This window comes from Dermacentor albipictus, chromosome 2 (genome assembly GCF_038994185.2).
Source record: "Dermacentor albipictus isolate Rhodes 1998 colony chromosome 2, USDA_Dalb.pri_finalv2, whole genome shotgun sequence".
In the NCBI taxonomy this organism is placed as follows: Eukaryota; Metazoa; Arthropoda; class Arachnida; order Ixodida; family Ixodidae; genus Dermacentor; species Dermacentor albipictus.
Window position 1 is genome coordinate 187,800,189 of NC_091822.1, and position 14,690 is coordinate 187,814,878.

Genomic DNA, 14,690 nt, shown 5'->3' on the forward strand with positions numbered 1-14,690 from the left:
ATGCTAGTAGATCCAACTAAGATTGATAAACATATTTTTTTAGCTTGTTGAATAACTATTTTTTGTTCTGCAAATAAATAAACAACACGACATAACGGCATCTTATTATGTCAAATTTCCTAACTTTCAGTCTGTTGACGTAGCATCCTATTTGATCCGTGAACCTCCTTTCTGCAAAGTACATTACTTACTGCATTGGCTAGCATAGTAAAGCAAATATTTAATCACTTCTTACAGTAAACTTAACCGATGCCTAGAGTCTTCCATCAGGACCTCAGCTATGTTGCCAAGTCATTCTTGTTTCACTTTCATCTTTTCAGTACAGTGGTCTAAAAAACGTTCTAAGGTTCGAAGCTGCAATTCTTATTGCGACTTTATACTCCTAATTGAACTTCTATGGAGTAGTACGAAATTTTTATCTTCCGTCTGTCTTCGTTTTTCTGATTCGATACCGGATCCGAAGATATGCCTGCTCTGTAAGATGATAGAAAGGCGGTATTAAATACAGCAGGCCAGTATATTATTAGACGTCGCTGGGGAACCGATTCTCTTTGGGACTCTCCCGCATTCTTTAATTTTTTATCTCGTTTTAATTTTTATCATGTTTATGGTGTCTTACGATTTCGCTGTGGCGCTTTCACGTCTCCTCACTTCGCCAGTTTCAATAAGTGATGGACCAGTGAATACGTAATAAAGTTCAGCGGGCACATTTCTTTGTGAGAAGCACTCCATGCACTCTCTGGCAAAGTCCATTTATTCAACGAAGTTGCTGGTGGCATCATTGAAAGTACTTCTCAAAATCTGTCTCGGGCTTCGCCATTCCATTTGCTCTTAAGTAATCCTCAAATTTCTTTAATATTTCAACCTTTTTCTGCTTCGGTTTCTACGTATGTGTCATTTCAACGTAGTAATAGCTGAGAATAAATGGTTAATCTTCTTTTATTATTATTTCTTGCAGCAGGCATCACTAAACTCTACCAACGAGCGTCTTCATACGTGACCAGGTACGCTTTTATAAGTCACGCCTCCTCCGCAATTTTCAATGTGTGCTTCTTTCCACATTTACGAATTTTCCAACACAGTGTTGACATTTCTAAAGGAAGCAATCTTTTTCAGAAACCTTAACAACTAAGAACTTTTGAAAATTTAAAGGCGCAGCAGCAACATTATCGTGCTTCTCGGCCATATCATTATACTGCCGACAGTCATCAACATATTTGATCGTGTGGAAATTTCATAATCAAACCAGCACTCGGCTGCTGGCTCGCTATCAAGCGAATGAAGGTTTGATTTTTTAATGGCGCAAGAGTCAGCTACAAGAATACACTCAACACGCGAATGTATGTGGGAAAATTTTATCTGCTGCGAAGTAATACAGGTTGATCCCTGTAATGAGAAATTGTCACCCGCTTGCAAAGCGGTTTTCAAGCACAACGTGGTGTCTTAGTAAACAGGGAGACACGAGAACGTCTAGTAACTGACTAAGTTAAATACACATCAAGCTTTATTGAATGAAGGCCTTGCAAAGGGGATAATTCTACGAAACTCTGCCAGCCAGCTACTGGGGTAGTTTGTAGAAAACGTCTAAAAATTGACGAGGAATCCCATGAACACAGTGACTCGATGCATTCTGCAGCACAAGAGATGTATAAGGTTCAGCTCTGTGGAGTGTTCGAGTAACACACGTTGCGAGTTGTGCGTAAAATACTGGTGTTGAGTATGGGTAATGCAATAGAAGAGAGCGACGATGACGGTAGTGCCCGTGCAAAACGCGTGAACGGCAAAGTCGGGGAGATATGAAATGGAAAGAAAGCGTGGGCACGAGGCGCAGAGAGAACTGGGGATAGGAGTTAGGTGATAAATTCTTGTACCGTCGTCCGTTGTGGGTGCGTGTCATGTTTTGAAGGCACAACAACACAGTCGAGTGACCAGGCTCGACTGTCAGATTTGTGTCACAAGGTCCACAACTAGGAGTTACACGCTACTCGTCGCCGGTCAACTTACTGCGTCAGTGCCACGCGTCATCACGCCTCCGACTACCTGGACATCCCCCACACGCCGGTGCTAAATAAATCCGTCAACGTCCGTGAACATCACAGAACGGGTGGGCCTGCGTCTGAGTGTTGTGGCGGTGCTTTAGTTGCATGAGATTCTTAGGTCTCTCATGGTTATCTATGTGTGGTTTTCTGTAGCGTGTGTATTTGACTTGCGAATAAATTGACCTTCAAGCAGTCTCGTCAGGTTGGTTGTACTGTCGTTGTCCCCAGTCGAAGGACTATATTTGAACCAACTCATTACACACGTTCCCATGTCCCGTGTTCCATCATACGTGCAATGTAAACGCAGACCTAACAAAACATAGAATATTCCGAATTGTATAGCATAGAACTGCATTTAGCTTTGCGTAATAAGTAAAAACGTTCATCACATGTATAATAAATGGCAGTGCTAATCCAACTACGAGCAAATTAACCACAGCAGCTTTAGTATACGCTCTTGGAGGTGGAATCACCGCGGTTGCTTTCACGGTACTTGCCCTCCGGTTGAGCATCATTAAAAGTTTTAGAGTCCAGTCATTTCAATTACGGGGCCTCAAAGGGGTCCTGTATTGTTGTTTTACCCACTTACTACCTCCCCGTGCAGGAAGTAGGTAATTTACGTGCCTCTTGCCTTCCTTAGATGTGGTAACCGTTTCTCAGGCTCCCACTCCAGAATCGAACCCTAATTCTCTGTTACGCATAACAACCATGGTAAGCAAGTAGCCTACCATAGAAAGTTGATAAAGCAGACACTTGAAACAAACGTCGCGGGCATATGGCCATAGGATCAGCACAGTTATCTATAGCCACCACACAATATGGGCGGAAACCCGATAGGTATTCGTCTAAGAAAGCACCTGTCACTAAATGGGCTTCAGGCTCGCTGCATGTTTAGCTCTAGAATTGTCAGAGTTATCCAAATAAGAAGAAGCGATCTGAAAAACCAGAACAGATTTAATGAGTCATTCATGGTTTCCCGTTATTTCGGCATGCACTTAGATATTCGTGATGTAATCTTGAAGATAAGCATATGATTACCGGCAGATCAACCAGGCAGCTAGAGGAAGAAAGGAAATGGGTAGCGCAGTGCATGCATTTTGTAGCATTTATGTATGTATGTATGTATGTATGTATGTATGTATGTATGTATGTATGTATGTATGTATGTATGTATGTATGTATGTATGTATGTATGTATGTATGTATGTATGTATGTATGTATGTATGTATGTATGTATGTATACTACAATTTCCCATATTCCGCATGAAAAAGTGTCCAAGCCTTCACTTTTATCACACATACTAGCGTACGCACTGCAGTTCACAGTCACATTGACAGCAACAACTTTTTACGACACGCTCATGACTTTCAAATATTTCATTTGGCTTTAAATTTGGGGCCGCTCAATTATCGCAACTAGTCCCTTGTACTGAGCATTGGGGGTGCTGCACTTTAAATAACTCAGGGAGTCTATATTATTCCGGAATCCCCGCTACGGCATGTCTCATAATGGGATCGTGGTTTTAGGTACGTAAAACCTGAGAATTTAGTTTTTTATCCGAAGCAGTTATACTGTGTAAGCGTGGGTTCCTCGAGCTCACGCCCGTTTTATACCTCGACTAAAGTTAGCCTTGCGTCACCATTTGTGTATTGGTTAATGGATATGGCCGGCTGATTTAAGTACCGATTTGAAAGCGGCGAAAGCCTACCGAAAGCACGAATTCCTCGTTAGGTTGTGACCCGCATGCCACTAAAATGACGCCGATGCCTTATACAAAACTCAAGTGCCTCCATTGCGGCCATAACCCACAGGGCATCTCTGTAGGTAGGGAAGCCCCTGAGTTGAGGGCATTGCCTCCTTTCTAAGCTTTAAGTTTCCTCAATGGTTGAGTGCCCGGCTGCTACTTTCCTCGTACTTATTTACCCGTATGTTACGAGGCGCGCCATACGCTGTACTACAGGGTCGTCTGTGGTTGGCGAAGCCGCCCCCAGAGCCCATGTCACGAAAGTTCTTCAGGGACCACCTTTCGCTGCAAACATCGCAAGCAGCCGAATTTCAGACCTGAGAACATTCCTACTCATTCGAAATAGTGTTGTGTTTCTGGTGGCACCAGAATAGAGTACGCTTGCAGTGGCTCCCGCAAGCGCACATTTTGGTACAAGGCCATTGCTGGGGTTTTGCCATGTCAGTGGGTCATCGATGAGGCATGCGACCAATGATGTTGAAGTATATTTCTTTAGATACAATGAAATTTCTGCCATTGGACACAATAATTTAGGTGTTTCACCGTATAATAAGCTGCTGTCGAACATTTACTATCCCCTGACATATCGAGTACTCTCTTGGGAACTGCCTCAAGTTGGCTATTCGAATCCAGTTACGTGTGCAACTAAGGCGGCTACTTATTATCCATCATGTCGTCGTATCTGTATACCACGCACATTATAAAGAAGGTACGAAATTAAATCATACCGAAAGCAGAACAACTTTGAGTAAAAGAACCCAAACGCCAAAATAAAGTTCGTATTCTTCATGACACAAGCTTAATTACGTCGCTTCTCATGACGAAATTTCACAGCGGCGTCAATTTATTGCATCATTTTCCCCAAACTTTTCACCAACGCGCTGTTTCTTTGATAAGCTGTTGACGTGTCATCGTGGAGATGGACAGTAGAGAAATGGGGCCACACCTACATCAGCCACGGGAAGCTGTAGTGTCATCTCTGCTTTTCCTCCAAACATCAAGGCACCGCTCGGCCGTAAAGCTGTAAACGTAAGTGCCTCCACGCTGAATGGCAGCGCACACCAAACAAAGAACCCTACGTTCAGGTGCAGAATACATAAAAAAAAACTTAGCGAAAGAGCTAGATAAACAAAAGACGGAGAGTGGTGAGGTTGCTCGCGAGGAAAAGTATTTTCCCCTTGTTGTCTGTGGCGGGGGCAAAACACATCAAGGCACTTTCTTTTCATGCGGCGTTTCCTCGAGTGCCTTAGCTTGGCGCATGTCTTAGCTTCTTATGCGCACTGGTAAAAACACGCTGGTGTGGACCTCTCTTGGCCAGAGGAAGGTCCTCGGGATATTACTTTTCCATGACATCTTACACATGTGTTTTTTTTATCTTTATGCATTACGTGAGCGAGTGAAAACAGGGCAATGGAATTTAAGAACGAAAGAAATTATTATAATAATGACTGTGACGGTGAGAACGAAGGAACATGCAGTAAAGCGAAAGAAGCTGGGCCAAAAACGCAAGGCTCACCCCGAAAAGCATGCTCTAAACGGTACAGCGGGAGTACACAGAGGAAAACAAAACGGGACAGCGCTTGTGCGTATTTTATTTGCTTGATTCTGTTTACGCTTTCCTTTATAATGTTTAGTAAACCCCCAGCTAACGCCCGTGGTTTGCATGAAAATCTATATAGTTGAACCGGCGAAACGTTGGAAGCCGCAAATAGAAGCAAGTCGTCCTTTCCTCTCAGTGGGAAATTTCCGTGCACATTGTTAAACGAAGCAGTAAGCTCTCATCAATGACCACTAGCGTCCCTCGCAGCTGTGGCCACTACCACACACGCTTAACGTTTGCGTGCTGCTTCCACGCTAATTGCGCGCATGCGGCCTCCCACGGAAAGCTTGCTGGTTAGGTGAGTGGTTAATAAGGGTCCGCAGCAGCCTTTGCCGCGTGCATCCTGCGTTTAGGCAAGAGAAATACATCAGCGGAACGAGGTTCTCAAGGCATGCTACCTCACCTGGGCGAACCACAATATCGGAGAGCGCGCCATCTACAATAGGTAGCTTCTCCACAGTAGACCTCCTTTCGTGGCAAAGCCAACTCACGCATATCATTTACTCTTAGGCATGCTCCCTGCAGGGGGAAAAGAAGCAAATTAGCTTAATCACCGGCAGCACGTAGTAATATGGCGTAGTAGTATATGCATCTGTGGGTGATTCGTGGACTGAGTCCGGCAGAAGAATAACGTCAAGGAGACACTTAGTTCACTATAGAGCTTCGCATGTGAATAGTGGACCACACAAAACCTGAACTTCCTTCCCTTTACCTAATTTTCTAAGTTATCCTCCGAGCCACCATTTAAATATACTATCGCGATTCGCATTAATTTGTAACGTTACCCGCAATTTCGATATGCGCGATATAAACACACCGGCACGCCACCGGTGCAATCTCGGAGCCAACGCACAGGACTTTGCTCGGACTTCGTAGTGGCGCAGGCAGATGGCGCAGCATGTTTAGAGGGAAGCGTGTTCGGAGAGGATTCCGGCTGCAGTACACGCCACATACATGAAGGGTATCGGCAGAGGCAAAATGGTGTGTCTCTACGTTTCTCGACTGCTGATAGCATTAGCACCGACGTTGATCACCAAATAGGTTCTGTTGGAATTTTGTGTTACCTTCCCTTTTCTGAGGCTGTCGAAAATATTCACTCTAGATCAATTAAGGAGTTACTTAGTCTTCTAGTCGACCATGTAGTGTTGTCTCTCTTCGACAGAATTAAAGGGCGTACAGCCGCCTTTCAGAGGATTACCGCAAAGGACTGACAGGACGTGACACTCACAAGACTGTTTGTGGCCCTAACGCAAGCCACTGCTGTTTTTCCGGCCTACCTATATAGTTGTTTTAGGGTCTACGAACAGCCATCGCCTGTTAAACCATTGTAGATTATTTTTTTCTTTCATATTTGTCTTGATGCTGGAATCACGGAATACCTGGCCCGATTTGTTCAAATCTGCATACATGTAATCTATTCGTAGATTGACTGGTATACCCAAAAGGTATCGTAATAATTAGACAAATTCTTCGTTTCTATTATTTTATGGAGACAGGCAAGAAGTGGGGCAAGAAGCAGCCGTACAAAACTATACTGACGAGAATACATCACATATACAATCACGTGAAAGTTATGTTTTGTAGGGAGCCAAGATAACATAAATTGCACTGTACACTTGCTGAAAATATAAACAATAAAATTGCATATACGCTTTCCAACGCGCCGCTTCCTCTTTTTTTACGCTGTGAACACCATCGCTTGTTTGGGCGGAAGATTACCTCGAACTTTATGCCGAAAGCATATTTGCATCGCTTACCTGTGTTTTGCATCTACTCATTCCTTCTACGTAGTTCATAAGATTATTTTTTATTCTATTACCACTCCTACGGAATTCTCATCTACTACTGCAGCTACGTGCAAGAAGGTTTTAAGCCCCCTTGGCTACGTGTTTGCGGCCTAATGTTTTTCGACTGCCGTACTCCGGGAGAAAGAAATTCCGGAAACATCTTCGTGGCGGAACTCGCAGACGTCTAACGCCGACTGCCTACCTCGCTTACGGACACATAAAATGTGCCGCTCCCCGGAATCACCGGATTCCTTCTGCTCCATAAGTAGCGCAAGCGATTCGCGAGAAGAAAGAACAATAAAGGCTCGTGACTCTGCACGGTTGGGCGCTTCGGTTTCGACTACCACCAAATAGGCATTCTAGTTTAGATGTGGGAGAGAGCCGAGCACTGATCGGCTTTTATCGATGTGAGCTGACATCTTTGCGGAGCTTTGAACGGAAACAAGCTGAGCGTTTCCACCACTGCTCGTACATGGCACGTATGTTCTTACGAACTCACTACTAACGTTCTTTATCTTATGCTGTGTTTTTCGACGCAGAACTCTTTTATAGTAGCACTTCCTACCAACTTGCTGGAAGAAATTCGTGAGACAGGAACAGTCAAAGCATATATATATATATACATATATATATATATATATATATATATATATATATATATATATATATATATATATATATATATATATATATATATATATATTCTAAAGGTGTTTATTAGGCAGAGCTCAGAGCAGCGCAACGTCGACGGGCAGGGCAGTGAGTGAGTGAGTGAATAAACTTTTATTTGGTCCAGCAAAGCGCGATAAAACGCGCACCTGGCTAATCCCACGACGGGACTGACAGATCTAGTCTGCCGGCCCGATCGCGGGCGCGCTGGAGGGCAGTCACAACTTCGAAGCACGAGAGCCGTTGCTGAGCAGGAGCGCTCGACCCACTACTGTGTAGAGCCAGTAGCGCTGAACCCACTAGCCGTCTCTCTTCGCTACAATCACCCCCCCGGGAGCGAGAAGGGAGCCGTCCGGCGACCTAACAGCTCGTCACGATGAGCGGGTCGTAGTAAGGCTTTAAACGGTCGACATGGACAATGTCTCGTCCACGGCGGCGCATGTCTGAAGATGGCTCAACTGGTTCGATGACATAATTCACAGGAGATGCACGTTCGAGAACACGATAAGGGCCGTCATACTTAGGGACCAGTTTTGATGAGAGGCCAGGGGCAGTTAGAGGAACTGAGAGCCACACGAGCGCTCCCGGATCGAAGGAGACCGTGGCAGTGGCGTCACCGCGAGTGCTCCTCTGGCGCTCTTGATCAGCGGAAGTAAAGGCCCGTGCGAGGTCGCGGCACTCTTCTGCATGTCTGACCGTGGCAGAAATAGGCACGCACTCGGATGCATCCGGCCGGTACGGCAGAATGGTGTCAATGGTGTGCAAAGGGTGTCGACCATACAGCAAGAAATAGGGTGAAAATCCAGTGGTGCTCTGCGTAGCGGTATTATACGCGTAGGTGACGAATGGCAGAACGGCGTCCCAGTTCGTGTGGTCGGAGGCCACGTACATTGAAAGCATGTCGCCGAGCGTACGGTTGAAGCGTTCTGTGAGGCCGTTCGTTTGAGGGTGGTAAGCCGTAGTCGTACGATGAACAACGTGGCACTCTTTGAGAATCGCTTCAACGACTTCCGACAGGAAGACGCGTCCGCGATCGCTGAGCAGTTCTTGAGGTGGACCATGCCGCAGGATGAATCGGCGTAGCAGGAATGATGCAACATCGCGCGCTGTAGCTGCTGGGAGAGCGGCGGTTTCGGCGTATCGTGTAAGGTGATCTACTGCCACAATGGCCCAGCGGTTACCAGACGACGTCAGGGGAAGTGGCCCATACAAATCGATGCCAACGCGCCCGAACGGCCGGATAGGGCAGGGTAGAGGCTGCAGACCAGCTGGCGAGTGGTGGGGTGAAGATTTTCGGCGCTGGCAGTCGGGGCATGAGCGAACGAACTTTTGAATGTAGTTGTACATTCCCCGCCAGTAGTAGCGTCGTCGGAGGCGCTGGTAGGTTTTGAAAAGTCCCGAGTGAGCACACTGTGGATCAGAGTGGAACGACGCGCAGATATCAGAACGCAGGCTTCGAGGTACAACTAATAACCACTAGCGGCCGTCAGAGGTGTAATTGCGTCGGTGAAGCAGGTCGTCTCGAATGGCGAAATGGCGAGCTTGACGGCGCAATGCACGAGTGGTTGGCTGCGATGACGGATCAGCAAGGCAGTCTATGATGGAGGCAATCCAGGGGTCCTTGCGCTGCTCAGAAGCAATGGTCCCAATGTCGACGGAAGAAACGTCAAGCTGGGATATTGCGCAACAGGGATTGTCGACTGGCAAGGGAGAACGTGAGAGGGCGTCAGCATCAGCGTGCTGGCGTCCGTTCCGGTACAGTACGCGGATATCGTAATCCTGTAAGCGAAGCGCCCAGCGGGCGAGACGGCCTGAGGGATCCTTCAATGACGACAGCCAGCATAGTGCATGGTGGTCCGTGACGACATCAAATTGTAGACCATACAAATAGGGCCGGAACTTGGTAAGCGCCCAGATGATCGCCAGGCATTCTTTTTCCGTGACGGTGTAATTGGTCTCGGCTTTAGTAAGCATACGGCTTGCATATGCCACAACATATTCAGGAAACCCTTCTTTGCGCTGCGCTAGGACAGCGCCGAGGCCAACACCGCTGGCATCTGTGTGTACCTCAATAGGTGCCGTTGGGTCGTAGTGGCGCAAAATGGGAGGAGACGTCAGCAAACGACGGAGCTTAGTGAACGCCTCGTCGCACTCGGACGACCACGAATGGAGAGGTCCGTTGCTGCCAAGGAGCTTCGTCAGGGGCGATATGACGGCGGCGAAATTGCGAATGAAGCGCCTGAAGTAGGAACACAAACCTACAAAACTGCGCAGTTCTTTGACGGACGTCGGTTTAGGAAATTCAGCTACGGCACGAAGTTTGTCTGGATCGGGGAGGATTCCATCCTTCGAGACGACGTAGCCTAGTATCGTGAGCTGCCGCGCTGCAAATCGGCACTTCTTTAGGTTTAGTTGGAGGCCAGCGTTTGCTAAGCACGTCAAAACACGCCGTAGGCGTTGAAGGTGCGTGGTGAAGTCAGAGGCAAAAACAACAACGTCGTCAAGATAACATAAGCACGTGTGCCACTTCAAACCGCGGAGAACTGTGTCCATCATGCGTTCAAAGGTTGCGGGCGCATTACAAAGTCCAAACGGCATGACGTTAAATTCGTATAAGCCGTCGGGTGTGACAAAGGCTGTCTTCGGCCTATCGACGTCAGCCATGGGTACTTGCCAATAGCCGGAGCGTAAATCTAGAGATGAAAAGAATTCTGCTCCGTGTAGGCTATCGATGGCGTCATCGATTCGCGGCAGCGGGTATACATCTTTGCGAGTGATCTTGTTCAGGCGCCGATAGTCTACACAGAACCGTACCGAGCCGTCTTTTTTCGTAACAAGGACGACAGGAGATGCCCATGGACTGTTCGAGGGTCGGATCACTTCGCGGCGAAGCATATCGTGCACTTGCTCATTAATCACACGACGTTCTGTGGCAGAGACGCGGTATGGTCGTTGCCGCAATGGCGGTTGGGAGCCAGTGTCAATATGGTGCGTGACAGCAGACGCCCGGCCAAGGGAAGGTTGCCCGACATCAAAAGAAGAACGAAATTCTTCTAAGATGCGCAGAAGCTGTGAACGCTGAGGTGGGGTGAGGCCATCGGCAATAGATGATTCGAACACACCTGTGGGCAAAGGGTCCGACGTCGAGAGAGAACCGAGCGTGTTGTAACTGGCGCAGGACGTGTCTTCGGGAACATCCGTAATTTGTACGGCGTCAATCACTTCCACGTGGCCAAGACATTCGCCTTGAAGCAGCATCACAGGGTATGGGAAGGGGTTACAGACAAAAATAGCTGTGGAGCCCTGTTTGACGTTCACAGTCGCAAAAGGCAGCAGTAGACCTTTTCGGTTATAAAAGTGGCCCGACGGAGAAAGTAGTGTGATGGCGTCAGAGAGGCTGCTGCACTGCATTGACACAATCACTGACGAGTTGGCAGGAACGTTTGTGTCGTGGCTGACGAGTAGTTTGTTCGCAAAAGGGGCATTATCGGCAAGCGTCATATCTGCGATCGGCGACAGTTCTAGTTCGGCCCGTGCGCAACGAATGACGGCATCGTGGCGGGCGAGAAAGTCCCACCCCAGAATAACTTCGTGGGAGCACGAGGAAATCACAATAAATTCGACGGCGTATACAACGTCCTCGATGAGAACACGAGCGGTGCACGCCGCAATCGGGTGAATACGCTGTGCGCCTGCTGTTCGGAGGGCGAGTCCAGCAATGGGCGTCGTAACCTTTCGAAGGAAGCGACAAAGCTTTGCGTCCATAACTGATACAGCGGCTCCGGTATCCACGAGGGCATGTGTGCGCACACCGTCAACTAACACGTCTATCACATTGGTCGGGCTACGTTGAGGACTTCCGCGTTTCGATGGGGTCGCAGTCCTTGCCTCATGGACTGCGACGATTAGTTTTCCTCATCCCGAGCTTCGGGCTGAGGCCGCATCGGTGATGGGGAGCGTCGGCGTGGAGAAGTTGAGCGGCGGATGTTGGCGGCCCGGCGGAATGGTGGTGACGCAGCCCGAGGTTCGTCGTCGTAATAAGGGTGCGGAGAAGCCACCATAGAACTTGGCCCATATGGTGTAGCGCTAGGCGACTGCACGCGACTACAGTAGCGTGCGACGTGGCCTACGTAGCCGCACGCAAAACATATCGGTCGATTGTCCGCTGTACGCCACCGAGTCGTTGCGGCAGGTCCCATCCATGTGGAAGGACGCGTTGGACGTGGCGGCTGGTGAATTGATTGCATAGCAGGCTGTTGTCGGGGCATAGCGAGGACTTCGGCGTACGTGAGAGGTCCCCGCTGAGAGAGTTGTTGAGGCTGGGTGACGACTTCCGCGTAGCTGAGTGGCACAGCTGTCGGGATCTGTTGGGGCCTGGCCATGACTTCGGCGTAGCTGTGAGGCGGAGCCGCAGGAACACGCTGGTGGTGCTCAGGCAAGACCTCGTGCAGTTCTTGCGCTATGACACGGCGAAGTGGAGGCGCAAAACTTGGCGTAGGCGCGTGTACCGACTGCGGCTGTGCAAAATCCATCAACGAGAGTTGCCGGGGAACTTCCTCGCGGACGAACGCCTTCATTTCTGCGAGCAACGCTGCCTGGTTGGACATGGCAGACAAACCAGCGAGGTGTTCGTCACGCGGTAAAGATCGACGGGTCAGTGACCGCTGCCTGCGGAGTTCTTCATAGCTCTGACACAGTGTGACAATTTCAGCCACAGAGCGTGGACTTTTGGCCAGCAACATGTTAAAGGCGTCGTCCTCTATGCCCTTCAGGATGTTTCGGATTCGATCAGACTCCGCCATGGTCGAATCGACTTTCCTGCATAGGTCCAGGACATCTTCGATATAGCTGGTGAACGTTTCGCCTGGCTGTTGAGCTCGTTCTCGCAAACGTTGTTCGGCACGCAGCTTGCGAACCGCAGGGCGACCAAATACATCGGCGAGGGAAGTCTTAAATTCCGACCATGTCTGGAACTCTGCTTGATGGTTGTTATACCACAGGCTGGCAACTCCAGCGAGGTAGAACAGAACATGACTCAGTTTGGCTGCTTCGTCCCACTTGTTATGGTCGCCTACCCTGTCGTACGCCGTGAGCCATTCGTCCACGTCAGTGTCGTCCGCCCCAGTGTAGATAGGAGGGTCGCGATGACGAGGCACCCCGGGACACGCAGTGGGTGCAGGAGGAGGCGTTTGCTGGGAGGCGTCTTGGGGCATGGTAGATGGTAGGGTACGGGACCGGAGTTCCAGGATGATCTTCTGAGGGTACCCCGCACACTCCACCAATTCTAAAGGTGTTTATTAGGCAGAGCTCAGAGCAGCGCAACGTCGACGGGCAGGGCAGTCACAACTTCGAAGCACGAGAGCCGTTGCTGAGCAGGAGCGCTCGACCCACTACTGTGTAGAGCCAGTAGCGGTGAACCCACTAGCCGTCTCTCTTCGCTACAATATATATATATATATATATATATACTGTACAGGAGACAGGCTGGCCTCCAATCGTCCTCCAGGACGCCTTCTTCTCCCACCTCTTCATGCCCCTGCCCATCCCCGCAGTCCGAGTGTGCGAGCCTGTGTGTTCCTCTGAATTACGCTCGGCCACGCTGCTGTAAATTGCTCAATTACCCGCCGAGGTTGCTCAGTGGCTATGGTGTTGGGCTGCTGAGCACGAGGTCGCGGGATCGAATCTCGGCCACAGCGGCCGCATTCTGATGGGGGCGGAATGCGGAAACACCCGTGTGCTTAGATTTAGGGGCACGTTAAAGAACCCCAGGCGGTCGAAATTTCGGGAGTACTCCACAACGGAGTGCCTCATGATCAGAAAATGGTTTTGGCACGTAAAACCCCATAATTTTAATTTAAATTGCTCAATCGATTGTGAGGACGCGCTGGCAATGAAAATGGATAATCGCAGCTCGAATATCGTTGCGGATTCACGAAGTTCCAACAGCCGAAAGCGTGTAGTGATTGACAGGAGCTCTTCCGCTCGCCAGCGTCATAGCTACTAAGTCCACAACTGAAGTGGTACCTGAAGTGTCAACATTTTTTTCAATTTAGAACTAAAAACAGACGTTTTCTGACTTATGTAGCATGTTAAGGTCTGTACGCGACCTACGATTTCACACAGTTCTCGGAAGTTAAGGTACGCGTTGTGAGCGTTGCATGAAGAGACACAAATGAAAGAAGTATTTCCTGAAGCGAAACCTGAAGCTATCTCTGATATAGGACTAGAGAAGTACCATCATGTAGATACAGTTTTATTTTCTTTCCCCGCATCGACGTTCAACATCTGCGATCCCCTTTGTTGAGCACTGTAGCAAAAGCACCGGTTTTGGTACGATTTGTGGCAACTTACGCTGAAATAATGCGTCGCATCCGCTGGTAAGCAGACGCAAGGACATGCTTCTCTTGTGATGCACCTATGTGATCGGAACAAATCAATCTACATTTCCTCTGCAAGGGAGAAAGGAGGAGTCAGGAAAGAGCTGCTTAGAAACAGCTTGACAAAGCCCGGCCTCAAACATGTTCCGCATCAAGATGAAACGTTCAGCGATTGCATCAAGGAGATATAAGTTTTGGTTGCTTGTCATCGAAGCGCTTTATAAAGTGGGAAAGCACTAAGAAAAATATATAGTTCAAAATCAAATGTGCACTAATTACAGTTGTGCCCAACATATCCAAATAATGATGACCATGACGCAAAAAAAAATCAGGGTTCTAAAATGTTGACGCTTTACGTGCATCTCAAGATCACAGCATTTTCGATGGTAATACTCTATTTCTTGACTGTGCTCAGTACGACTGAATAACTGGATGGTGCTCGAAACTTCAGTGGCCGTTTGCTTCAGTAACC

The 14,690-nt window shown here is 48.3% G+C and overlaps 1 protein-coding gene across 1 annotated transcript in view; it reads left to right on the forward strand.

Moving 5' to 3' along the window:
- LOC139056373 (uncharacterized) overlaps positions 1-14,690 on the forward strand; it is a 360,115-nt gene that overhangs the window by 219,162 nt on the left and 126,263 nt on the right. The window contains exon 5 of the mRNA XM_070534560.1: positions 959-1,004. Within this exon, the coding sequence (XP_070390661.1) occupies positions 959-971 (13 nt within the window). The 3' untranslated portion in view covers positions 972-1,004. The remainder of the gene's footprint in view (positions 1-958; positions 1,005-14,690) is intronic.